Source organism: Hemitrygon akajei, chromosome 23 (assembly GCF_048418815.1).
Source record: "Hemitrygon akajei chromosome 23, sHemAka1.3, whole genome shotgun sequence".
NCBI classification, from domain to species: domain Eukaryota; kingdom Metazoa; phylum Chordata; class Chondrichthyes; order Myliobatiformes; family Dasyatidae; genus Hemitrygon; species Hemitrygon akajei.
The window spans coordinates 34,011,807-34,037,216 of NC_133146.1; the positions used below are offsets into that span (position 1 = coordinate 34,011,807).

Sequence of the window (25,410 nt, forward strand, 5' to 3'; positions counted from 1 at the left end):
GCAGGGATGACAGCAGAGCAGCAATGGTGTGAGTTTCTGGAAAAATGAGGAAGGTGCAGGACAGCTGTATTCCAAAAAATATATACTCAAATGGCAAGGTAGTATCATAGCTGACAAGGGAAGTCAAAGCTAATGTAAAAGCAAAAGGCATGCAACAAAGCAAAGATTAGCTGGAAGATAGAGGATTGGGAAGCTTTTAAAAACCTACAGAGAGTATTAGGATGGAAAAAGTGAAATATGAAAGTAAGCTAGCAAACAATATCAGAGTGTAAAAGCTTTTACACTCATATCGAAATAGTAAAAGCTTTTTTGAATATGGTTTTTTTTAAAAATGAGCGATGGGAGTGGATATAGGACCACTAGAAAATGAGGCCGGAGAAATAACAATGGGGGACAAGGAAATAGCAGATGAACTAAATGAGTATTTTGCATCAGTCTTCACTGTGGAAGACACTAGCAGTGTGCCAGATGCTGAAGGGTGTGAGGGAAGAGAAGTGAGTGCAGTTACTATTACAAGGGAGAAGGTGCTCAGAAAGCTGTAAGACCCAGGGGTACGTAAGTCATCTGGACCAGATGAACTGCATCCTAGGCTTCTAAAAGAGGTAGCAGTAGAGATTGTGGAGGCATTGATCTTTCATGAAGCATGGCATGGTGTCAGAAGACTCGGAAATTGCAAGTATCACTCCACCCTTTAAGAAAGGAGGAAGGCAGCAGAAAGGAGATTATAGACCAGCTAGCCTGATCTCAGTGGCTGGGAAAATGTTGGAGTCAATTGATAAGGATGAGGTTATGGAGTTCTTGGTGACACAGGACAAGATAAGACAAACTTAGTGTGGCTTCCTTAAGGGAATATCTTGCCTGATGAACTTGTTGGAATTTTTTGAGGGGATTACTAGTAGGATAGGTAAAGGGGATGCAGTGGATGTTGTATATTTGGACTTTCAGAAGGCCTTTGACAAGGTATCACACATGAATCAACTTAAGAGCCCATGGTATTATAGGAAAGTTACTGGCATGGTTAGAACATTGGCTGATTGGTAGGAGGCAGCTAGTAGGAATAAAAAGATCCTTTTCTGGTTGGCTGCCGGTGACTAAGTGTTATTCAACAGGGGTTGGTGTTAAGACCGCTTCTTTTTATGCTGTATATAGTTGATGGAATAGATGGCTGTGTTGCCAGTTTTGAAGATGATACAAAGATTGGTGGAGGGGCACGTTGTATTGAGGAAACAGGAAGGCTGAAGAAGGACTTAGACAGATTTGGAAATTGGGGAGAAAATCCAAAACTCTGAGATGCAAAGGGACTTGGGAGTCATTGCGCAGAACACCCTAAAGTTTAACTTGCAGGTCGAGTCGGTGGTGAGGAAGCCAAATGCAACGTTAGTATTTATTTCAAGAGTTCTAGAATATAAGAGCAGGAATGTGATGCTGAGGCTTGTACAAGGCACTGGTGAAGCCTCACCTTGAGTATTGTGAACAGTTTTTGGCTCCTGGTCTAATAAAAGATGTGCTGGCATTGGAGAGGATTCAGAGGAGGCTCACAAGGATGATTCTGAGAATGAAAGTGCGATTACACGAGGAATGTTTGATGGCTTTGGGTCTGTGCTAGCTTTAGATAGGGGGGTATCTCATTGAAATCTTTTCAATGTTGAAGGGCTTAGGCAGAGTAGATGTGGAAAATATGTCTCCCATGGTAAGGGATTCTAGGACAAGTGAGCAGGCACAGCCTCAGGATAGAGGGGCGTCCATTTAAAACAAAAATGCAGAGAAATTTCTTTATCCAGAGAGTGGTGAATTTGTGGAATTTGTTACTACAGTCAGCTGTGGAGGCTGGGTCATTGGGTGTATTTAAGGCAGAGCTTGATAAGTTCTTGATTGGACACGGCGTCAAAGGTTATCAGGAGAAGTCAGGGGAGTGATTGTATCAATTAGTAATTGTTGCTATGAAAAATATTACTGATGACTCTAACTCTGCCTAGAGCAGGGCAGATGTTAATAATTACTCAAGCAGCTCCCAGATGTTCCTTTTGAGGGTTTGTAATTCATCTGTTTCCCCACCACTACCAGGCAGTGCAGTCTACATTACAATCGGCTGCATGAGAGAATGACTTCTCAACTCCCTCCTCACTTCCTCCCAGTTCCTTTATTGATTACCTTAAATTTTGGTCCAGTCTCTCTCTCTCAGAGAGGAGGTAGAGTGACAAGAGACTCAGCAGATTCTGGAAATCCAGAGCGATGCAGGCAAAATGCTGGAGGAACTCAGCAGGTCAGGCAGCATCTATGGAGATGAATGATCAGTCAACGTTTTGATCCAAGACCCTTCAGCAGTACTGGAAAGAAGGGGGAAGAAGCCAAAATTTAAAAAGTGGGGGGGGGGGGGGGTAAGGAGTACAAGCTGGATGTAGTAGGTGAAACCAGGTGAGGGGGAAGGTGGGTGGACCAGGAAAGGGGTATGTGAGAAGTTGGGAGGTGATATATGGAAGAGGTAAGGGCTGAAAATGTAAGAATCTGAAAAGGAAGGAGAAAAGGCACCAGAGGGAGTTGATTGCAGGTGAGGAGAAAAGAAGGAGTAGGAGGGGAGTCAGAATTTGGAATGGTAAGAGAGGGAAGGGGAAAGAAATTACCGGAAGTTCAAGAATTCAGTTTTTATGCCTTCAGATTGGGTGCTGTCCAAATGGAATATGAGGCATTGGTCGTCCAACCTGAGAGGGGCCTCACTCTTGTAGTAGAGAAGGCCATGGATCAACATGTTGGAATGAACACAGAACATAGAAATTTACAGCACATTACAGGCCCTTCAGCCCACAATGTTGTGCCGACCATGTAACCTACTCTAGAAACTGCCTAGAGTTTCCCTAGTGCATAGCCACTATTTTCTTAAGCTCCATGTACCTATCTAAGAGACTCTTAAAAGGCCCTATTGTATCCACCTCCATGGCAGTGCATTCCACGCACCCACCACTCCCTGTGTGAAAAAACTTACCCCTGAGATCCCCTCCATACCTATTTCCAAGCACCATAAAACTATGCCCCCTTGTGTTAGCCATTTCAGCCCTGGGAAAAAGCCTCTGGCTATCCAATGATCCACACGGAATGGAAATGGAAGTCGAATTAAAATGGGTGGCCATCAGGAAATCCCGCCTGTTGTGGCAGACGGAACAAAGGTGCTCGACGGAGTGATCCAATCTAAGTTGGATGTCACCGATATCGAGGAGGCCACATTGGGGCACCTGATACAGTAGATGGCCCCAAAAAACGTGCAGGCGAAGTGTTGCCTCACCAGGAAGTGCAGGTGAGGTGTGATTGGGTGCAAGAGATTTTGGACGAAGATGAGAAGTGTCATTCAGAATGTTCCACTTCCACAGAAAACTGCAGAGGCCAAGTATCTGATGATATTTAAAAACAAAGGATGTAGAAGGATTTCTAGATAAAAAGATATCAGCTGGAATATTGATTACAAAGGATCAGCCAGGACTCTAAAGAAGAGTGGAACAGGAGCGAAGGGCTGAATGACCTGTTGCCTGCTCCTGTTTTCTGTGTTCCCTCTGGTCTTGCCTGAACTGAACACAATTTTCATAAGTGAAATTACTGACTTCTGCATGATCAGCAGCTGAACACTAAGCCCGGTTTGCACTAATGTGCTCAATAGGTCTCAGCAGGGTATTGCCAAAGCTCCGAGTACCGGCATCAATGTGGGCAAAGTTATCAGTCTGTCTCCATCCACAAGAAGTACACATGCTTTGCTCTGTGTTGCCCTACTGAGCATCGTAGGCACGCTATGTTGGCACTGGAATTTATGGCAACATTTGCAGGTTGCTGCCAGCATACCTTTGGGTGTTAACACAAACAAATTTGAGTCTTGAATCTTGAAGATCGGCGAGATGTGGTCAAAGTTACCTCGTTCCCAACAAAATCCATAGAAATTACACCAGGTATGATCGATGGCCTGAATGGCCTGTTAATCTTTAATTGGTTTGTTAATATCACATGCACTGAAATACAGTGATACGCTTTCATTTGCGTACCATCCAGTCACATCTTTCCATGGATAAGTCCATCACCATACAAAAATACATTCTCTTTATGAAATCATTCTTTCACACACATTGCAAACATCGAACACCATAGAACTCCATTGTTGGTCTTCATTAAAGGTAGTAGTTACTGATTAGTAAATGTAAATTTGATTTTTTTTCCCGTTCTAGTTCAGAGTTATCCTGAGTTTGAGTATTGATGAAGAATAGAAATAACCACATCATTTTACCTTATGAGGATTATTTGAGTGAGCTAAGGCTTTTCTCTTTGGAGCGAAGGGGGATGAGCGCTGATTTGATAGATTGGTGGTGTAGATTAAGTAGACAGTCAGAGACTCCCCACCTCCCCCCCCGCACCCCCCCAAGGCTGAAGGAGCAAAATTTTAAGGTGATTGAAGGAAAGCATAGGGGGAGATATCTGAAGTAAGTTTTTTTTAAATACAGACCTTAAGACTATAAAACATAGGAGCATAGGAGCCATTCAGCCCATCAAGTCTGCTCTGCCATTCCATCATGGCTGATCATGGATCCTGCTTAACTCCATACACCTGCCTTCTCACTATATCCTTTGATGCCCTGACCAATCAGGAAACCATCAACTCGCACCTTAAGTATAAGCACGGAATTAGAGAAGACCGAGTTTACCAATGAAAAGATGTTCAACGTTCAAAGTACATTTATTATCAAAGTATGTATACATTATACAACCTTGAGATTTTAGCTCCTTACAGTCAGCCACAAAAGAAAAAAACCTCAAAAGAGCCCATTTTGGAAAAAAAGAAGACCATCAAACACCCAATGCTCGGAGAGAATGAAAAAAAAAGTGCAAACAAGGAAAGTAAGCGAATAGCTTCAGAGCCGAAACACAAAGCCAGACATCACTGCAGCTGGAGCAGGCCACAGTCTCGGTTCACCGCAAAGCCGAGTAAATGTTGCAGAGTAGTGAGTGGAATCAAGTAAAGCTGGCCTTTGCCTGGCCTGCGGTTCCGACAATCTAGCCTGGTGTTTAAACCGTCCAAACATCGTGCCATTCCTCACTCTCGGGGATGCCAGGACTCTGCTTTGACCCGGCCTCTGCCTTCTCTTGACTTGTCCACGCCTTTCTTGCACCTCCAACTCTGCCACGGCTGGGCACCACCCGGGCCATCTTAAACCAGAAACTGCATTTTCTAGTGGACATTATGGATGCATTAAACTGATAATGTGAAAGTAATCATTCCATTTTAAAAGTGCTGCAACCAAGGTCTTTAAAATTCTATTGTTATGTTGCTAGAACATAGGGCCTTTCCTGTTGTTCTGTGTTCTATGGCCTAAAATGTTGTGACAGACCAGTTAAATTAGTAATTCATTCTGCCTAGACAATTTATATCCTTCTATTCCCTGCAGTCTTGCGACCACCTCTGTTGCATTTGCCTCCACTGCTATTCCAGGTAACAAAGTCCAGAAACCCACCACTCCTTGTGTAAAGAAACATGGCTGGCACATCTCCTTTGAACTTACTCTCCTCGCCTTAAATACATTGCACCTGGATCGAGGTATTTCAACTCTGGGGAAAAGTTTTATAAAGCTACAATATAACTTCCAGGCTCATGAACTCAATTCCTTCACTAATAAAGGCATCTTTACTACCCAATAGACATGCTCCATTGCTTTCTGAAAGTGCAGTCACTTTCAGGAAGCTAGAATTGGACGCCAATATCTCTTTGGATATCAACACTGCCAAAAGATCTTCCCATTAACGAAGTATTCTCTCTTTATGTTTGACCTCCAAAATTCCAACATCTCATATTTGACAGAGTCAAACGCTGCCATTTCTTCACCTGCATCTATAACTGATCTATATCCCACTGTATCCTTTACCAAGTTTCTACACTATCCACAGCACCACCGATCTTCATATTGTCTGCAAACATAGTAAACTCATTCAGCCGCATTTATATCCATACAATTTACATATATAGTGTCCTGTCCAGCAGGTGACTGTAGATGGATCGGTCATGTGACATCACTTCATTGGTCGATTTTACGGGCTTGTCCTTTAATTACCGTTGACCCACTGATCTCGTGCATGTGAGCGTGCGTGTTCATTGTTTCCAGGTGACTGAGTCAAGCAAGGACCAAAAAAGTTTATAGAGTGGTGGGTGAGTGGAATGTACTGCCAGCAGTAGTGGTAAAGGCAGATGCATCAGGGCCATTTAAGAAACTCTTAGATAGGGTCATGGATGATAGTGAATTGAGGGCTATGTGGGAGAGAAGGCTTGGATTGATATTAGAGTCGATTAAAGGTTGGAGCAATGTCATGGGTCGAAGGGCTTGTACTGAGGCTACATCCACACTACGCCAGATAAATCCGTAACCGAAGCTTTTTCTCTTCGTTTTTACCCTCCGTCCACACTAAAACAGCGTTTTCGTCTCCTGAAACCGGAGCTTTTCAAAAACGCTTTCCAAGGTGGATATTTTTGAAAATGCTACTCGGGCAGATCAGTGTGGACGGCGTAACCGGTGACTTTTGAAAACGTTATCAGACGGCAGCGCGCTATTTCATTGTTTTCTTGAACGCAACCTAACAATTTCAGAAGACGGCAACGGGACTGAAGCCAGAAGAGTTAGAAATGTACTTACCAAATACTTTGACCCATAACTTACTGAATAAATAAGTATACTGTACTCACTTTGCCATTTTCTGCCCTTACTCGTATGAAGGTAGTTTTACCTATTTATGCAAGTACTTCTCTGACAATAGATGTGTAGCAGCCTAATGTAACATTGTATGGAAATACAAGATAACACTGATGCAGACATGTTTTACACATTTAACAAGGTGATTTATTAATGCAACAGAGTTAGTCAGTTTTTCAATGTTCGTCGTCAGCCGGGCCAATCTGTCCGTGAACTCCCTGTCAGTTGCCTCCGTACACTCCAGTATTTGCTTTTTTTTTAGTTTTAAGTTCTCCTGCACGAGAGCCAACAGCTGTCTGTCGTTTTAAGTTTTTCTAGTCTGTAACTACACAAACGCGCACATTTACGGCGAGATTCGACACCAAACACGTCGCTTGTTTTTGGTAGATGTGTCCTGCGCATGCGCAGGAGGAGGAGATCTGCCGAAATCTCCGTTTCATTGTGGATAGAGATATTTACAAAAACGCACAGTGTGGACGCCTATCATTTTTACGTGAAGCCGGCGTTTTCAAAATTATCTGGTCTAGTGTGGATGTAGCCTGAACTCTACTATTGTATATAATCATTTGTTTTCAAAGCATTGCTGAATTGAATTGAATTGAATGATCTGTATTGTCATTATACATAGGTACAATGAAACTCTGTTTGGCTTCCTCTCAGGCAATCAAGCAAAGCAGTAGATAAAAACAAGACAGTAATAGAAAAACAGTATTAAATAGATAAGTAGCAGAAAATAAGTTGCAGCAGCACCAGAATATCACAGTAATGCACAAAGTGCCGTTAGTGCAAGTATTTGAGTCCTTGTGTGTGCTCACAGTTTGAGTCATTGTTCTGTGGGAGTGGTGTGATGGAGGCCACAGTTCTGGGGTAGAAGCTGTTCCTCAGTCTATTTGTTCTGGCTTTTAGTGTCCTGAACCTTGTGCTGGACAGAAGCGGGTCAAACAGGGAGTTGCCAGGGTGTGTGGTGTCTCTGGGTATGCTGATTGCTTTCCTCCTGAGTCTGCTGGAATAGATGGTGTCCAGTCCTGGGAGCTCCATCCTGACAATTCGCTGGACCGCCTTCACCACGCGATGCAGGTCTTGTCGCTCAGCGGCTGTGCAACTGGCATACCACACTGTGGCACTGTTGGTCAGGATGGTTTCAACAGCTTCTGTGGGGGTTTGGCCTGTGTCAGCTTTCTGAGGAAGAAGAGTCTGAGCTGAGCTGAGCTCTCCAGAATGGTGTTGACAGTACAGTGGTGTGTATGCACTGTACTGCTACTGCAAGACAACACATTTCACATCATATGGGACAGTGATAATAAACCTGATTCTGGCATCGCACTGAGCTCTTCAAAAAACAGCTGCCCACATTGTTCTGAATCCATGTTGCATGTTTAGTATTGCCAGAACTATCATTCACCATTCCACATTGAATTGAAAGCATACCAGACTTGGCAAGTTCACTTCTAAACCCACTCCGATGCACGCTGAACAAATGGAAGTCGTTGTTTTATTGGAAGTGTACAGCTGTTTGCTACTTAATGTCTTCCAGAGCAAAATGTCGATGGCCTTCAGCATGTGGTCCTACCAAAGAATCTTTGCCAACAGTTTTTGATGCAGGCTGATTCAAATACAGCGCGAGGAATAGAAACCTGTGGTATTCTTTGTGGGAAACTGGTAAGATTTTTTAAAAAATTATACCATTGGCTTCTGGTGCTGCTTTCCCCTCTTCCCTTTGATTTGTATCTGTGTATGTTTAGTTACACTGAATTCTGCAACCTGTTCAGAACAAAAGAACAACGTTACACAGTAGAGTGAGGCGTATGTCATTCGGCCCCTCCAGCTTTCCCTGCTGTCACTCATGGCTGATCGGCCGCTAGCCTTGTCTTCTACGTCTGTTACCTCTCAATTCTCTGACATTTCAAATATTTCTCTTTAAATACCTCCCATGATTAAGCTGTCATATTCCTCCAGGGTAGAGAATTTCATTGTTGTAACCTGTTCTGCATTGATGGGGTAGAGTTTCTTTAGAGTTAGAGAGTGAGAGAGAAAGTGTTAAAGAGGGAGACTGTGTGTGGAAACATGCCCTTTGACCCATTGAGTCTATGCTGATCATTAGCCACCCATTTACAATAATCCTCCATTAATCCTTTTATTTTCATTCTCCTCTGCCGTGCACCAACACACTAAAGGCAGTTTTCCATGGCCAATTACTCTACCAACCTGCATGTATGTGGCATGTGGAGTACCTGGAGGAAACTGGTACAGTCACATGGAGAATGTGCAAATTCCACACAGAGAGGGTTGAACGCAGGTCTTGACTCAACTAGCTGAGCCACCGTGTCACCTTAGGTTCTCACTGTGGCCTTACAGCACTGGGCTCTGCTAAAGGCATGTGCTTGCCATCCAATATCTGTACACTGACAAAGAAACTGTGCTGAAGTAAGTGCAGAGGCAGGAAAGTTGGTTGTGGAGCTTTAGACTAGTTCTTGATGAACTCTGAATGACCATTGTAATGTTTTTTTAAAATTCACTTTGCATACAGCCTACGGGTAAAAAAAGATTGCTGTAAATTCAGTGATGTTTTGCAAGCCCCATGAACACAGTGGTTCACAGTGAGTGTGTAGCTACAGCTGAATCCTCAACAGTAATGAGCTGATCTAGACTCATTGAAGTATGAGCTTCCACTACACTATCCAGATGCTGGGTGGCTTCTGCACCTGCTGCATCTGATAGCGTAACGTGTGCTAATAGAGTTGCCCAAAACTTAAATACTGAAAAGAATGGTTTCACAAGCTGTGCAGTGTTAGTGTTGCACTAGTGAATACATCTCACACTGGTGATCAGGTAGGTTTTTGGGCATTTCATGATTCTTGCCCATCAATGACACAAAGGTTGGTTGTATTGTGGATAGTGTAGAAGGTTGTCATAGGTTGCAGTGGGACATTGATAGCATGCAGAGCTGTGCAGGGAAGTTCAATTCGGAAAGCTGTGAAGTCGAGCTTGAGGGCAGAGTACAAGATTGACCGTGTGGAGGAACAGAAGGATCTAGGGATCCATGTCCTTAGATTGCTCAAAGTTGCTACACAAGTTGATTAAGAATGCACATGGAGTGTTGGCCTTCATTAGTCAGGGGATTAAGTTCAAGAGCCACAAGGTCATGTCGCAGTTGAATGGAACTTTAACATTCTTGGTGTATTGTGCTCAGTTCTGGTCATCTCATTATAGGAAGGATGTGGAAGCTTTAGAGAGGGTGCAGAGCAGATTTACCAGGTGCTGCCTGGATTAGTGGCAACTTGATAAAGGTGCACAAGATGATAATGAGCAGTCGGAGAGATTTTTTACCAGGGTAGAAATGGCTAATATGAGGGGCATAATTTTAAGGTGATTTTAAGAGGAAACTATAGGAGGGATATCAGCCGTAGATTTCTTACACAGAGAGTTGTAGGTGTGTGAAACGTATTGCCAGGGCAGATACATTAGGGAGATTTAAAGACTATTAGATAGGCATGTGAATGAAAGGAAAATGGAGGGCTATGGGTGAGGGAGGGTTTGGAATGATTTTAGTTGGGTAAGGGGTCAATACAATATCATGTACTATAGGCCCTGTATTGTGCTTTAATGTTCTATGTTTATCAGTCTGCATGAAGTTGGTGTGCAGCCTACACTGGAATTAATAATCTTGGAGTAACTGTGTGTCATGATTCCTGGGATCTATTACATTTAGGCCTAAACCATCTAGACTGTTGTAACTTGGATTCGTCATGTCACTGGACTGCTTTAGTAAAATTGTTTTAATATTGATGCTGATTGCTCCAATATTCCATTTGCAGACGCATGACGAGTTTATGGTTACACATGTGATAATACCTAAGCAGTCAGGGGGACCGGATTACTGTGACACAGAGAATGAAGAGGAACTGTTTACTATTCAGAATAAACATGGCCTTATCACTCTGGGTTGGATCCATGTAAGTAGATAAAATGAATGCTTTGGGAATAGTAGGGGATTTCAACTCTGCTAATATTATCTCTGACACAATCAAATTAAAATTTTCTGCATTCTGAACGTATTCAGGAAGAGTTTTTTTAGCCTGTAGTAAGCTCAATGAGTGCACAAGTGAGGCTGCGGGATGGAAGGGTTATCAGTGGGAAGGGAAGGAGGGCACAGTTCAGAGTTTTGGATTTTTCTCACAAGAGCATTTTGCTTTTTGAATTAAATGTGTGCACTGTTTAAAACCTACTTATAGACCCATCCAACACAGACTGCATTTCTTTCAAGTGTGGATCTTCATACCCATTGCTCCTATCAGCTGATGTTGCCGGAGTCCATTGCGATTGTCTGTGCTCCCAAACACAATGAGTAAGTATACATGTAAATATGAAGCCGGTGGTTATTTATGCCTTTTGCTAATAGTTGTGATTTGGAAACCGAGGCAGGGTTTGCAAACGTTGCCTGCCGGTGTAGAGCCTTCGCCTGCTGTTGGCAAGTATTGCCAATTGGATTGTGCTGCCTCTGGTTGCAGTGACACTCTCACTTCAAGTGTTGATGTTAGGAGTGCAAAATGCACCATGGAATTGTTTATGATATTCGATGAGCTGTCATCGTCTGGTTTTCCTCTTGAATGGTTATAAGGGGACATGATTTCAAAGGAAGCCCCCGAGGCCCCTCCATTTAAGCGGGTGATTTGGCTCTTCAACATTGCGAGATTGCCCAATCACAGTACTGCCTATGCTTTGAAAGTACTTCGTTGTTACAGTGTAATTTTGGGCAACCTGAACTTATAACAGATGCTAAATAAACACATATTCTTTCACCATAAATTTGCCTGCTTGATTTGAAGCGTGGGCAGCCATCAGATCTTTGATGTATGCTGTTGTCAGCAGACTTTTCTTTCAACAGTTAGGACCTATGGAATAACACCGAGAGTGGCTCAAATAAAGAATAAGCTGTGGCCTTTGTACCCCTCTTCCTCCCGTCCACTGCTGCCCCAATTACAGTTTCTGACAGAGAGAGTCATCTCCTTCCCTTTAGGGCCAGCTTCCAGGGTGGTCTGGAAGTGTTGGGACAGGCAAAGTTATTTTTTTAAAATGGTGGCAATATCCATAATTACATTCACTATATGTCCCGTAATGCAACAGGCCAGTACTAGAAGGTAGGACTCGGTAGGGTAGCCCTTTGTTGACTAGCATGGACAAGCTGGCCTGAATGGCCTCCTTCTGTGACTCAAAACAATCGCGTCAAACTGTGCTGATGCTTAGGATCCAATTGAACTCCCTCCACTTTTCCCTTTTCTGTTGAGCAGTTTGTACTTTTATTCCTTTCTGCTTTGTTTATCTAACCTTTCCTTAAACTATCTGTGCTATTCGACCCAACTGTTTACATTCCAAGTATTTTTTTCACCATTCTCTGGAGGTGAATATTTCTTGTAGAAACCCTAGTTAATTTTGGGTTCCTATTGTATATTAATGACAAGTTTTGCTCTTCCCACCAGTGAGGAATGCTCTCCCACGCCCCAGTACTACACCCTCTCCCTCCCGGCCTCTCCCTTTTGTTTATAACATCGTCTTTCCCTCCACCTCTCTCTTTTTATAACTTCCTCCCTCTCTGTCATTTTCTGTTTTTGTATCTGTCTTTCTCTCTCTCTCTCTGTTTTTGCCTGCATTCCTTTCTGAGTCATCCGGACAAGCATTTGAATCGCCAAATGGGAACTTGATGAACCAAATGAGTTAGGTTTTTGCTGGATGTCTGGGTTACAGGCACTGAGCATGAGTCCGTGCTGCAGCAGGGAAAAAAGAGAGAAGAAGGGAGAGATAGTGATAGGGGACTTGATAGTGAGGGGAACAGACAGAAGATTCTGTGGACGTGAACGAGACAGCTGGATGGTATGTTGCCTCCCAGGTGCCAGGGTCAGGGACATCTCAGATCGCGTCCACAACATTTTGGAGAGGGAGGGAGAGCAGCCAGATGTCCTAGTACATATTGATACCAGTGACCTAGGAAGGAAAAGCAATGAGGTCCAGAAAGGTAATTTAGAGAGCTAGGTGGAAAGCTGAGAAGCAAGACGTCCTGGGTAGTAATTTCTGGATTGTTGCCTGTGCCACGTGCCAGTGAGGGTAGAAACAGGATGATGTGGCAGATAAACGTGTGGCTGAGAAGCTGGTGCAGGGGGCAAGGCTTCAGGTTCTTGGATAATTGGGATCTCTTCTGGGGGAGGGTATGCCCTGTTCAGAAGTGACAGGTTGCACCTGAACCCGAGGGGGACCAATATTCTCGCGGGCAGGTTTGTTAGAACTGTTTTTTGGGGAGGGTTTAAACTAACTTGGCAGTGGGGGGTGGAAACCGGAGTGAAGGGGCTCAAGAAGGGATGGATGGTAAAAAAAGTGAAGATGGTGTGCGGTCAGACTGTCAGGAAGGGCAGGCAGGTGATGGGACTCAGTTGCAGCCAACAGGGTGAGTATCAAGTCATTAGGGATGCAGAGTCAGAAAGGATAGCAAATACAACACTCAAGGTGTTGTAGCTAAATGCATGTAGTATGAGAAATAAGGTGGATGATCTTGTTGCAATATTATAGATTGCCAGGTATGATGTTGTGGCCATCACTAAATCATGGCTAAAGGATGGTTGTAGTTGGGAGCTGAGTGTCCAAGGTTACGTATTATATCGGACGGATAGGAAGGTGGGCAGAGGGGGTGTGGCTCTACTGGCAAAGAGTGGCATCAAATCAGTAGGAAGATGTGACGTAGGATCGGAAGATGTTGAATCCTTGTGGGTTGAGTTAAGAAACTGCAAGGGTAAAAGGACGTTGATGGCAGTTAAATACAGGTCTCCCAACAGTGGCTGGGATGTGGACCACAGGTTAAAGAAGGAAATGGAAAAGGTGAGTCAAAAGGGCAATGTTATGGTAGTTATGGAAGTCTTTGACATGCAGGTTGATTGGGAAAATCAAGTTGGTAATGGATCTCAAGAGAGTGAGTTTGTTGAATGCCTAACAGATGGCTTTTTAGAGCAGTTTGTCGTTGAGCCTACTAGGGGATCAGCTATGCTGGATTGGGTGTTATGTTTTTACTGAGTTAAGTATTGTATGTAATTAGTTTTGCTACAACAAGTGTATGGGACATTGGAAAAAAGTTGAATTTCCCCATGAGGATGAATAAAGTATCTATCTATCTATCTATGTAATGAAACAGAGGTGATTAGGGAGCTTGAACACTTAGGAACCAATGGTCACAATATGATTGTGTTCAACTTGAAATTTGATAGTGAGAAAGTAAAGTCCAATGTAGCAGTATTTCAGTGGAGTGAGGGAAATTACAGTGGTACGAGAGAGGAGTTGGCCAAAGTAAATTGGAAGGAGCTGCTGGCCGGGATGTCAGTAGAGCAGGATTGGTGTGCGTTTCTGGGAAAAATGAGGAAGGTGCAGGACATGCGTATTCCAAAAGTGAAGAAATACTCAAATGGTAAAATAGTACAACCATGGTTGACAAGGGAAGTGAAAGCTAAACGCAAAAGGAAGGGCATACAACAAAGCAAAAATTAGCGGGAAGATAGAGTGGGAAGTCTTTAAAACCCTACAGAGAGGAACTAAAAAAAATCATTTGGAAGTAAAAGATGAAATATGAAAGCAAGCTAGCAAATAATGTCAAAATGTTAAGGTTTTTTCAAGTATGTTAAAAATAAAAGAGAAATGAGAGTGGCTATAGGACCGCTAAAAAATGAGGCAGGAGAAATAATAACGGGGGTCAAGGAGATGGCAGATGAACTAAATGAGTATTTTGCGTCAGTCTTCACTGTGGAAGACACCAGCTGTATGCCTGATGTTGTAGTGTGTGAAGTGGGTGCAGTTACTGTTAAAAGACAGAAGGTGCTCAAAAAGCTGAAAGACCTAAAGGTACACAAGTCACCCGGACCAGAGGAACTGCACCCTAAGGTTCTGAAAGAGGTGGCTTTAGAGATTGTGGTGGCTCTGGGTCTAAACTCGCCGGAATTCAGAAGTAGGGGATCTCAATGAAAACTTTTGGATGTTGAAAGGCCTAGACAGAGTGGATGTGGAAAGGATGTTTCCCATGGTGGGAGAGTCTAGGACAAGAGGGCCCAGACTCAGGATAGAAGGGCACCCTTTCAAAACAGAGATGCAGAGAAATTTCTTTAGCCAAAGGGTGGTGAATTTGTGGAATTTGTTGCCAGATGCAGCTGTGGAGGCCAGGGCATTGGGTGTATTTAAGGCAGAGATTGATAGGTTCTTGATTGGGCCTGGCATCAATGGTTACGGGGGGAAGACTGGGAACTGGGGTTGAGGAGACGGGAAAAAAGGACCAGCCATGATTGAATGGCAGAGCAGACTCGATGAGCCAGATGGCCTAATTCTGCTCCTATGTCTTATGGTCTATGTCATGACCATGATAGGCCGAAAGAGCTGCTTTGGTGCTGTATAACTGACTATTTGCTCTGCAAGGTTCCAAAGCTGATTTGTGTATTGATCCTTATTTCCTGTGTAGAATGGGATTACGGGTAATTACAATAGACCAAGGTAACTACTGGCCTTGCAGACTAGCAGTTATTGTTTTAATTGCAAATTTGTAGACTGTACGCATTTACTTTTCAAGTGACTGATGCTTTCCATTCTGACATTGTTAACTTGAATTGTTATTAATAATTAGTTACTTCACTTGGTCTTGAAGAATACCTTCATTTCTTTTTGACCAGTGTTTGATACTTTCTAGGACCGCAGCCTTCTGCCTTACTCCTGCAGGGATGCTGGAAATTTCCTCCTGCCGAAAGAAAGGGTTTCATCCACATTCTAAAGAGCCAGCTCTATACCAAGTATGTGTCTAATATTATCATATAGAATTACTATTTCTTGCTGTGAGCAGGTTGTAAAAAGAAGAAGAGGTAACCATAAGACCATAGGAGCAGAATTTGGCCATTCAGCCCATCGAGTCTGCTTCGACATTTCGTCATGTCTGATTCATTTTCCACTCAGCCCCAGTCTCCTGCCTTCTGCCCATATCCCTTCAAGAATCTGGCCACCTCTGCCTTTAATACCCAATGACTTGGCCTCCACAGCTGCTTGTGGCAACAAATTCCTCAGGTTCACTGCTCTCTGGCTAAAGAAATGCTTCCTCATCTCCATTGCAAATGGACATCCTTCTATTCTGAGACTTTGTTTTCTGATCTTAGACTCCCCCACCATAAGAAACATCCCCTCCCCATCCACTCTTTGAGGCCTTTCAACATTCAATAGGTTTCAATGAGATCTCCCCTCATAATTCTGAATTCCAGTGACTATAGGCCCAAGAGCCATCAAGTGCTGCTCATATGATAAGCCTTTCAATCCTGGAGTCATTTGGAAACAGTAAAGCCATTTTACTGCTTTTGCTTACTATGTCTTTCAACAAGATCACGGCAGATTTTTAACCTCTGTGTCACTTTGCTGCTCTATTCCCATGTCCTTCATGTTATACAGACAACTATTGATCCCTGTCTTAAATTGCTCAATGACTTTCTTTCTTAGTTTGAGAATTTCAAAGGTCCACCATTCTCTAGGTGAGCTGACACTTCCCTGTGTTCCCTAGTACTAGACACCCGAGTAAAGAGTAAACTGTATCCTCTCCATTTTACCCAATAAGAATTTAATATATTTTAATCAATTTTAATTCAATAACTAAGGTTGGAATGATATCTTCCAAAGGTTTCTTTGAGTTAAAGAAAAAGACTATATAAAGCTGTGTATATCTGACTTGCCTAATCTTCTTAGCATGGTGGGCCTTCTTGTGCTGGGTGTGACTCTCAGACTTCTTCCTTCCTCAGTGACCAGTCAAAGTGTCAGACCAGCAGCCACAGGTCTGTGATTTAAGGCTTGACTTAGTCCAGAACATGTCATGGCATTCCATTCAACAGGGATTTTCCCTGTGTTACATGGGAGGGACGTATTATGTAGATTCTGCACCAGCTCAGAAATTGGGATCTGAAGCCATATGGATTAAAATGGGTATTAATGCTGCATATTAAGAGGCAAGGGGCAAATCGAGCTTCTTAGTCTGAATTGTTTTGACTTAGATTATGCCATTAATCATTTCTGTTTTCCTCTTAAAATTTATTGAACTATTATTTTCTATTACTACAATTTTAATATTTTTGATGTTAAATGTCTGCACAGTGGTAACTTAACACAGGAAAATGTTGTATGGAACATGACATTGGGATAGGAACTTGCTGGCAAATGTTAGCAAATCCGAATTGACTTGTTGACATGTGCATACCCATAAGTATAGGAAAGATTGAGGCTCTGTTGAAATACCAAGTCCTGCAACTTGCAGTGTGTTTAATTTTGGGCTCTTCCAAATGCATTGCCAACTGTGGAGTGGAGTGTAAATTTGCTGCCTGTCCCCGGACGTTAGACTTTGGTGTTCATTTAGACCTGGCATGGGGGAAGCAAGTCCATTGAAGGAGAGGAATGGGTCTGATGGAAGGATAAATAATGGCTACAATTATTATTTTAAAGACTTGCATTTTCAGTAATTTAGAAATAGATTTTATGGAAACCAGAGACAGTCAGAAACACTAATTTATGATGGATTTGGCATCCAGTTAGGCAATGCTCTCTAAGATTGTGGGTGTAGTTTCCCCTGGCTCATATATGTGATGACATATTGTGCAAGACTCTGCCACTGAACATCACAATGGCTTCAGGCATCAAATCAATGCTAGGAATCTCGAATAGCTAAGACTGTATTCAACCTTATTGATCAATGCAAATTGACAGGATTAATTCTGAATAGTCCAATTTATACGTGACCTGGTATCTATCTGATGGGCTCAGGATTAGAGAAGTCAAGGGACCTGATCAAAAAGGCTACTCTGGACAAATCAGATTGGCCCAAAGCATCGATTGTTTATATGCCTCTCCATAAGTGCTGCCTGTCCTGTTGAGTTTCTCCAGCATTTTGTGCAGTGTTATGCACCTTTCAGTGTCTTAACTTACTAAAAGTCTGCTGCATGGCTGGCTACGCCTGCTAGTCAACAGTTGGAAATCCTGATGTTGGTTCTCACTGCCTGCCAATGTTTATTTAACTGGAATTTTAAAATCTAGCGAATGAGTTAGTGAATTCCTGAGCTTAGAACCAAGATGGTTGATATCATGGTATTAATAGTGGGTCAGAGGCAGTGAAGGAGGCACAAGACACCAGACTGAAGATTGTAACAAAGATATAATAGAAACCATGAAACCCTCATATTATTAACAATAAAACTGAGCAGTTAAGAGTGAAATGTTGAAGAAATGCACCATATTCAATTGAGGATTGCTTCTGGGCCTTACTTGTTTAATACAGTGCTCTGAATGGAACAATAAATATCAAACTTGTGCTCAATTCTCTTTCAGACTTGCAAACACATCATTATAAAAGATATGAATATAATCATCTTGGACATGAGGTGATAACGTGAGACTACCACAGACATGGAATCGGAATAAGTTATTTCTATCGTAAGGACACAAATGTTACTTTCAAATTTCAATGGCCAGTTTTGGCCAACTGGATTATTTAAAGCCTTTTTGTATATTCATGTTACAAAAAAATGTATACCAGTGATTAATATTTTTGAAATGCACCAAATATTTCACAGGTATAATGTGAGATGACAAATGCTAGTTATCCTCAAGAGTGTTTCTAAAGTTGAACTTGGACTTCAACTAGAAACCAATAAATATGAATTTCTTTGGTACATGCATTTTTCTTAATTTTTTTTGAGTTTGGAACTATGGCCTATAATGAGAATAGACTTAAAAAGGGGAGAAGATTCTATATTACAATGTGTAAAATTCCTGTTGGAGTTAACTGTATTACTCCATTGATTTTTATGATGCAGATTTGCTGGCCACCAGCGAGGTCAGTATTTCCAGTTGGACATTCCCAAGCATTGTTTACATGGATGTCAGACACCATTAAGAGAACAGGCCACAACTGAATTCAGAAATCTACTGGACTGCTTTAAACAAGCATCTTGTACAACAGTTTCTGAAACCATTTTCTTTAATAGCAATATATTCAAGACAATTGTATCCCCAAATGATGTAAAAGCAGAACACATCTTAGTGAAAAGAAATATAGGAAAATGTGGACGGGTTATAAGGGTAGCAATGGGAGACCTTTTAATCTGAAGTCAAAAGCTTCAAAGTAATTTTAAAATGAAACATAGTGCCACTGGACCATTGACATTTTGAAATAAATAAACCAAGGTGCAGGTTTAAATTTTATCTGGTATTCTTGCTCTGTTTATGTCAAAGTAGTTAGACATTAACTAAATAAATAGGTATCAAATATATTTCAGGAAACGAGTCAATTTGTGAAAATACTGGCGGCACATTCTGACTTTATTTAAAAAACTCCCATTCGTTCAGTTAAAGCTACAGGTAATGTTTGGTGACAGAGCAATGGAATGAAAACAGACAAATGTTTCTCTTGTTGCACCTTCACAGTTTTTTTGTTGCAACAAGGTACGGAAGAGAGAAAAAGAGAGGGAGGCGGGGGAGAGAAGAGACAACAGTTTAAAAGCATTTGCGGTGTACAATAGATGGACCGGCCTCGTCATATTCGGGCTTGCTAATCCACATCTGCTGGAAGGTGGAGAGTGAGGCAAGAATGGAGCCACCAATCCATACTGAATACTTGCGCTCAGGAGGAGCAATTATCTGTTAATAAAGCAACATAACAAAGTATTAACTAATTTATGCTTGTACTTTTCAGTCACAGCATAGTTTGCTTTGTATTTGACTCTTGGGCATTGACTTGTTGAAATTCTCATTTAACTCTTGCTTCCCATCACTGATCGGACACAGACTGCCTTTAGGTCATCCCCAGTAAAATGTTTACCCCCTGACGTTGAGCAGCAGCACACCCCCATTGTTGGTTGCAATCAAAAACTGTGTGAATTATCAAGATTTCCTAGTTATCCATAATGCAACTCAGGTCAGACTTTTAAAGTGTATTCAACATTAATTTTATCAGATCTTGGGATGTAAAAATACTTAACCATTGTAGAGCTGTCTCTCTTGTCATTAAGTAAATAAATAGAGTAGGTATCAAATAAAGGGAAGTGCATCCCAGCAGTGGAGAGGGGGGAAGAAAGGCTCATGTTAGCTTTTAACAGGTCATAAAATACATTCACTATTCAATTTTTCCAAGTTAAGCTTTGTACCTGTGTTACATGAAACTGAAAATAGTATGGTAATATGAGACTTAGAACTGATATCAGTGTTAAATACTTCAGTTTTGAATGCAGACTCTTAAAAACTTATGCTATGGCAAATGAACCAATTCTGTAACCCTAGAGTCTATATACAGTTATATTTTGTTTCATTAGTTATTAAGTTGCATAAAGATGCCAAAGGAACTGCAAAACCTAATGCAAAATCAAACCCAATACAAGAGAAAAGTCAATTTTCTCCATGGCAGTTGTTTGACTATAGCAAAATTCGGGTTGATTTTGAAAAGTTCTGGCTTAAGCATGCCTAGGAAAAAATCTATCCATTCCCACATCAAGCTGCCCATCTGCAATTAAATGCCACAGATAAGGTTGAACTGGCAGGAGTTCCTAACACTTTTTATGCCATGCACCAACACCAATAAGCAAAGGGTCTGGACCGCAGGTTGGGAACTCCTAGTTTAAGTATTGTTTTTCTGGGAGATCATCAGAATTGATGGTATCACGAGATCAATAGTGACAAAGCATGAAATAACACTGCTGTTTCTTTTCCTTAAAAGTCCATTCAACTGACCTTGATTTTCATGGTACTGGGAGCCAATGCAGTGATTTCCTTCTGCATACGGTCAGCGATACCAGGGTACATGGTGGTACCTCCAGACAGTACGTTGTTGGCGTATAAATCCTTCCTGATGTCGATATCACACTTCATGATACTGTTGTATGTGGTCTCATGAATACCTGCAGACTCCATCCCTATCAAATAAGTGCTACAGTTAACCCATGGAAAATATAAAAATTGAGAAGTCTCATATAAAAATGTTTGTTTGTAAAACGTATCTCGGCATTCTGATTTGCCTCTGTAAAGATCTGAGCAACTCAGCATTTGGTGTAGGCTGTAAACACCAATGAATGAAGTGGATACCAAACAGGGGTAATTACCTTGTTTATACAATGGCACCCCACCCACTGTTTTGCAAAGCAATGCTTCCAGTATTCTTGTGCACTTACGTTGAAGACCTACAACATTATTGATTTGGCGAGAGAGCTATCAACAACTGACCAGAAGAATTTCAGTGTAGTAGCTTGAAGCAAGAGTAAACTGTTTGGGTCCCTCAGGAAGTCTGTTCTATCAGCCATCGTTTATGATTTGGTTGCACTCAGAGTCTGTTTATCGCAGTCTTTGGAATATAGTCTGGCCTGTGGCTGAGAAGAACTTTTTTGTTCAGTGATGAAATCCAATATTGCCTCAATTTCCAGTATTTCATTTATATGTGTGACAACTAAAATTAACTTTAAAGTAAATTGAGTTTGCATCTGTGATAGGGTTATGTGATCATTCCCTAATCAATTTTGAAGCGGAGCTAGACAGTGTGTATGTTTAGATCCTTCTAAGGAAATTGAAGTAGCAAATGTTTGTAATTATAAAATCAACTCACCAATGAAAGAAGGTTGGAAGAGAGTCTCAGGGCATCTGAAACGTTCATTGCCAATGGTGATGACCTGGCCATCAGGCAGCTCGTAACTCTTCTCCAAAGAGGAAGAGGAGGCTGCAGTGGCCATTTCATTCTCAAAGTCGAGAGCCACATAGCAGAGCTTCTCTTTAATGTCACGGACAATCTCGCGTTCAGCTGTGAAACAGAGGAATCGCACATAAGCTCTCTTTTAAATATAGTTTGCCGTGAAACAAAGGAACAGAATGTTGTCATTCAGTCCATCGACTCTGTTCCATCATTTGATCATCCTTGAGATCCAATAAAGGGTTTATTTGATCTGGTGGTCCGGCTAATTTTTAAACTGCAGAGGCTTCCGTCTGTGCGGAGGGCGACTTCACTAAAGTGAAATTGGTAAAAGTGTGATCAAAAAAAATATTGGAACTATTGTAACCGGTTAAATGTTAAAATCGAGATGTCTTGCAGTTGGGGGAGTTGGAAGGACTGCATCCACCATCAGCAGAGCATTGGCATTATAGAGTTATAGAGCATTATAGCACAGAAACAGGCCCTTTGGCCCATCCAGTCCATGCTAACCAGTTTTTCTGACTATCCCATTTATCCCACCCAGATCATAGATCTCCAACTGCTCTCATCCATGTACCTATCCAAATTTCTCTTAAATGCTACAACTAAACCCATATCCTCCACTTCTGCGGGCATTTTGTATTTATTTACTTATTGCAATGTAGAAAGCAATTTGGCCCATCAGATCTAGCCCGCCCTCAGCACAGCAATGCCCATCCTGCAACCCTCTTGCATACCTGCCTTATCTTTGATTCTTCTGCCTGACTTGGGGATAACTTACAATAATCAACTAGTCTTTGAGGTGTGTGAGGAAGCCATGACACTGGGGCAAACCCATACAGCTGAAGGAAAACATGCAAATTCCACACACAACATCTGAGGTTAGGATTGAACCTGGGTCACTGAGTTGTAAAGTTGCAAAATTAATTACATCATCCATATTTACCCCATTGCTGGTCAGTATCCTGCTGTAGGTGAATGCCTAGGCTCTTCAAAGGGGAAAGGTTGGACTTGTGTTGGAGTTCAGTCAAGAACTCCCGGCCTGCAGAATGGGATTTAAAGTGGGCGAAGTTCTACCTCTGTTTTATTTTCCAAATTCTTGGTGGGGTGGGAGTTGAAAAAGGCTTGAAGACAAATAAAATTTTAGCCGCTTACATCTGAAGCTAAAAAAAAATAACTGGAATTGTGCTTCTAAAAAGAGTGATTTGAAATTAATGTTAAAATATCTTCGTCGGGAGTCTTGTGGCCCTGCTGTTAACGTGAGTTCGTAGCAATCGGAGAGCAGGTTGTTAAATTCATTACCTGTAGTGACGAATGAATAGCCGCGCTCAGTGAGGATTTTCATGAGGTAGTCTGTGAGATCACGGCCAGCCAGGTCTAGACGCATGATGGCATGGGGTAGGGCGTAGCCTTCGTAGATTGGCACATTGTGGGTGACACCATCTCCGGAATCCAGCACTATACCTGCATACGGGCACAAGCACTGGGTCAGAAACAGCCAGGGGTGATTCCATCTCCCCACTGACGGTACAGGAAACGCTGCTCCCACTTACCGGTTGTACGGCCGGAGGCGTAAAGGGATAGAACGGCTTGGATTGCAACATACATGGCTGGCACGTTAAATGTCTCGAACATGATCTGGAAAACAACCAGATGTAAGAGTAATTACAAAGATCTGTTGCATGGCTGGTCAGTCGAAAATCCTGATGTAGGTTCACATTACCCGCCAATGTTTACTTAATGGGGATTTTAAAATCTAGCGAACGAGTTAGTCATATAGAACGCAGTATAAGGCCCTTCGGCCCGCTACGTTTCGCCAATCTTTTACTAAAATCTATCTAACCCTTCCCTCCCATTAATTATATAATCGATGTACCTATCTAATGGTTTCTTAAAAGTCTGTGATGTATCTGCTGCTATCTCCTTGTTAAAAAAAGTACTTAGCTCTGACATTCTCTCTGTACTTTCCTCCAATCACCTTAAAGTTATGACCCCCAGTATTAGCTGTTTCCGTCCTGGGAAAAAAGCCCCTGGCTGCCACTCCGTCTATGCGTTCCATCATCTTGTACACCTCTTTCAGTCACCTCTCATCCCCCTTCGCAAAGAGAAAAGCCCTAGTTCGCTCAGCCTCTCCTCATAAAACTTGCTCCCTGAAGCTCCGGCACACGGTAGAAGGAACATGGTTGTATTAGGCGATGGTCGAAGATTGACTGAGCTACCTGGGTCATCTTCTCGCGGTTGGCCTTGGGGTTGAGGGGAGCCTCGGTGAGCAGAGTTGGATGTTCTTCGGGAGCCACTCGAAGCTCATTATAGAAAGTGTGGTGCCAGATCTGCAGAAAGAGTGACCACAGTTTCAAAATACTGCTCCGCCCAAGCGTACTTCACATTTTGACACCGATTACAACATTACATGTTCAGAATTGTGCTCAGCTGAGCTGGTTTAATGACTCAAGAAGCATGCAAATAATCCCTTGCCTTCTCCATATCGTCCCAGTTTGTGATGATTCCGTGCTCGATGGGATATTTCAGGGTTAGGATACCTCTCTTACTTTGAGCCTCGTCACCTACATAGCTGTCTTTCTGGCCCATCCCGACCATGACGCCCTGTGGGATTAAACGGAACAGGTATGATGCATGTGCTTAATTGAGGAGTCTATGCACCTACTGTCCTAGCAGTCACAACACGAAAAGGTGAAATCAGAATCAAATGAATATGCTTTAATGCATTTAGCAGCTTGTCCTTGATCCCCAGTTTGCAACGTTCTCCATTCTTTCCAGTTCTAGATATATTCATCCCTTCTTACAGATGGCATGTTAAGCACAGAAAAGCCAGGTTACAAAACGCAGGGAAATGCCGGGAATAGCAAGCAGATCATTTTCTGTTTCCATTTCACAACCGCATCAGCTTCAAATGTTTAATTATGGGGATCTATCGCCCGGTCCCAAATCGTCTCTGAGCCTTGTTCTTTCCCCTACGTTTCTTTCCCAAGATTTTATTGCAATTCCCTCCACAAATCTACCGTTCAGTCTGTTTTCGTCCTCTCTCAGTCTCTTGGTCTTACAGAACCACACGACACTGTTTTAGCTCGTTGCTTAACCCCACCACTCATCTCTTCCAACACCAGTCGCCGACCTCCTCTCCACAGCCTACTTGGTCTCTCCTTGCTTCCCTGGGTCCTCTGCGACTCAGTGGAAGTTCTAGTCACCCCACACCCCCCGCCATTCTAATCCTCAGAACTCTCCTGCGACAACGTCAACTGAATTCTGATGTACATCCAGTAAAATATAATCTTTCAATTATGCCTCTAGGATCTCGCTGCTCTTGCAGCCTCGCGGCCGAGACCCTAGGAAGGCTGAGGACGGCTAACCTGGTGCCGGGGGCGGCCCACGATGGAAGGGAAAACCGCGCGAGGAGCGTCATCCCCGGCGAAGCCAGCCTTACACAGTCCGGAGCCGTTGTCGCAAACCAGCGCTGTGCTTTCCTCCTCGTCACACATGGTCGACCTGCTGAATCTAATGGAATAAAGGGTAGAAGTAACCAATAGTCCGACTCAGAAAATACTGTTTAGCCAGCGGGTTCGTGAGTCTGATGGGCATGTTTACCTCCCCCCATAAACTCCTTAAATTAATATAACCCTGGTTCCACAATCATAATCTATCAAGAATGGGATAGGGATAAACTCGAACTTGGAGGTAATAAGCTTTGCATAAAATGGTATTCGAATGCCATTGTCTCTTTTAACGTTGTTTGAAATTGAGCAGTCCTTGGATAATTTAAAATATCCATCAGAAAGTCTGAGGAAGTGCTCATTCCATTGTACAGGTCCTTCAGTGTGTTAAAGTCGGACTTTGCATTCCTCAAGTAGCCAATAAGTCCCCTGCTCAGACTGGAAGTCCAAATACATGGAAGGGCCCTTCTTTAAACGTGTTTTTTCCTAATTAGGAAATCCCTGCAACCCTGCAAAAAATTCTCTTTAAGTGTGTTTTTGG

The 25,410-nt window shown here is 42.5% G+C and overlaps 2 protein-coding genes across 8 annotated transcripts in view; one reads left to right on the forward strand and one right to left on the reverse strand.

Moving 5' to 3' along the window:
* stambpl1 (STAM binding protein-like 1) overlaps positions 1–24,864 on the forward strand; it is a 69,655-nt gene extending 44,791 nt beyond the window's left edge. For 4 of the 7 annotated variants that reach the window (XM_073027374.1, XM_073027373.1, XM_073027375.1 and 1 more), the window contains 5 exons: positions 8,245–8,369; positions 10,526–10,663; positions 10,943–11,055; positions 15,418–15,517; positions 18,078–18,421. In XM_073027374.1, coding sequence (XP_072883475.1) covers positions 8,245–8,369; positions 10,526–10,663; positions 10,943–11,055; positions 15,418–15,517; positions 18,078–18,134 — 533 coding nt within the window. In that variant the 3' untranslated portion in view covers positions 18,135–18,421. Of the gene's footprint in view, positions 1–8,244; positions 8,370–10,525; positions 10,664–10,942; positions 11,056–15,417; positions 15,518–18,077; positions 18,422–24,729 lie in introns of those variants that run through there. The other 3 variants (XM_073027377.1, XR_012096108.1, XM_073027378.1) reach the window with 3 other exon arrangements.
* acta2 (actin alpha 2, smooth muscle) lies at positions 18,712–24,922 on the reverse strand. The gene is made up of 8 exons (XM_073027379.1): positions 24,789–24,922; positions 23,896–24,024; positions 23,640–23,750; positions 22,974–23,058; positions 22,723–22,884; positions 21,340–21,531; positions 20,475–20,656; positions 18,712–19,388 (listed from the first exon to the last, which is right to left on the reverse strand). Exons 1-8 carry the CDS (start codon positions 24,915–24,917, stop codon positions 19,245–19,247), a joined length of 1,134 nt encoding a protein of 377 aa, XP_072883480.1. The 5' UTR covers positions 24,918–24,922; the 3' UTR covers positions 18,712–19,244.
* Between the last annotated feature and the right edge of the window lie 488 nt (positions 24,923–25,410).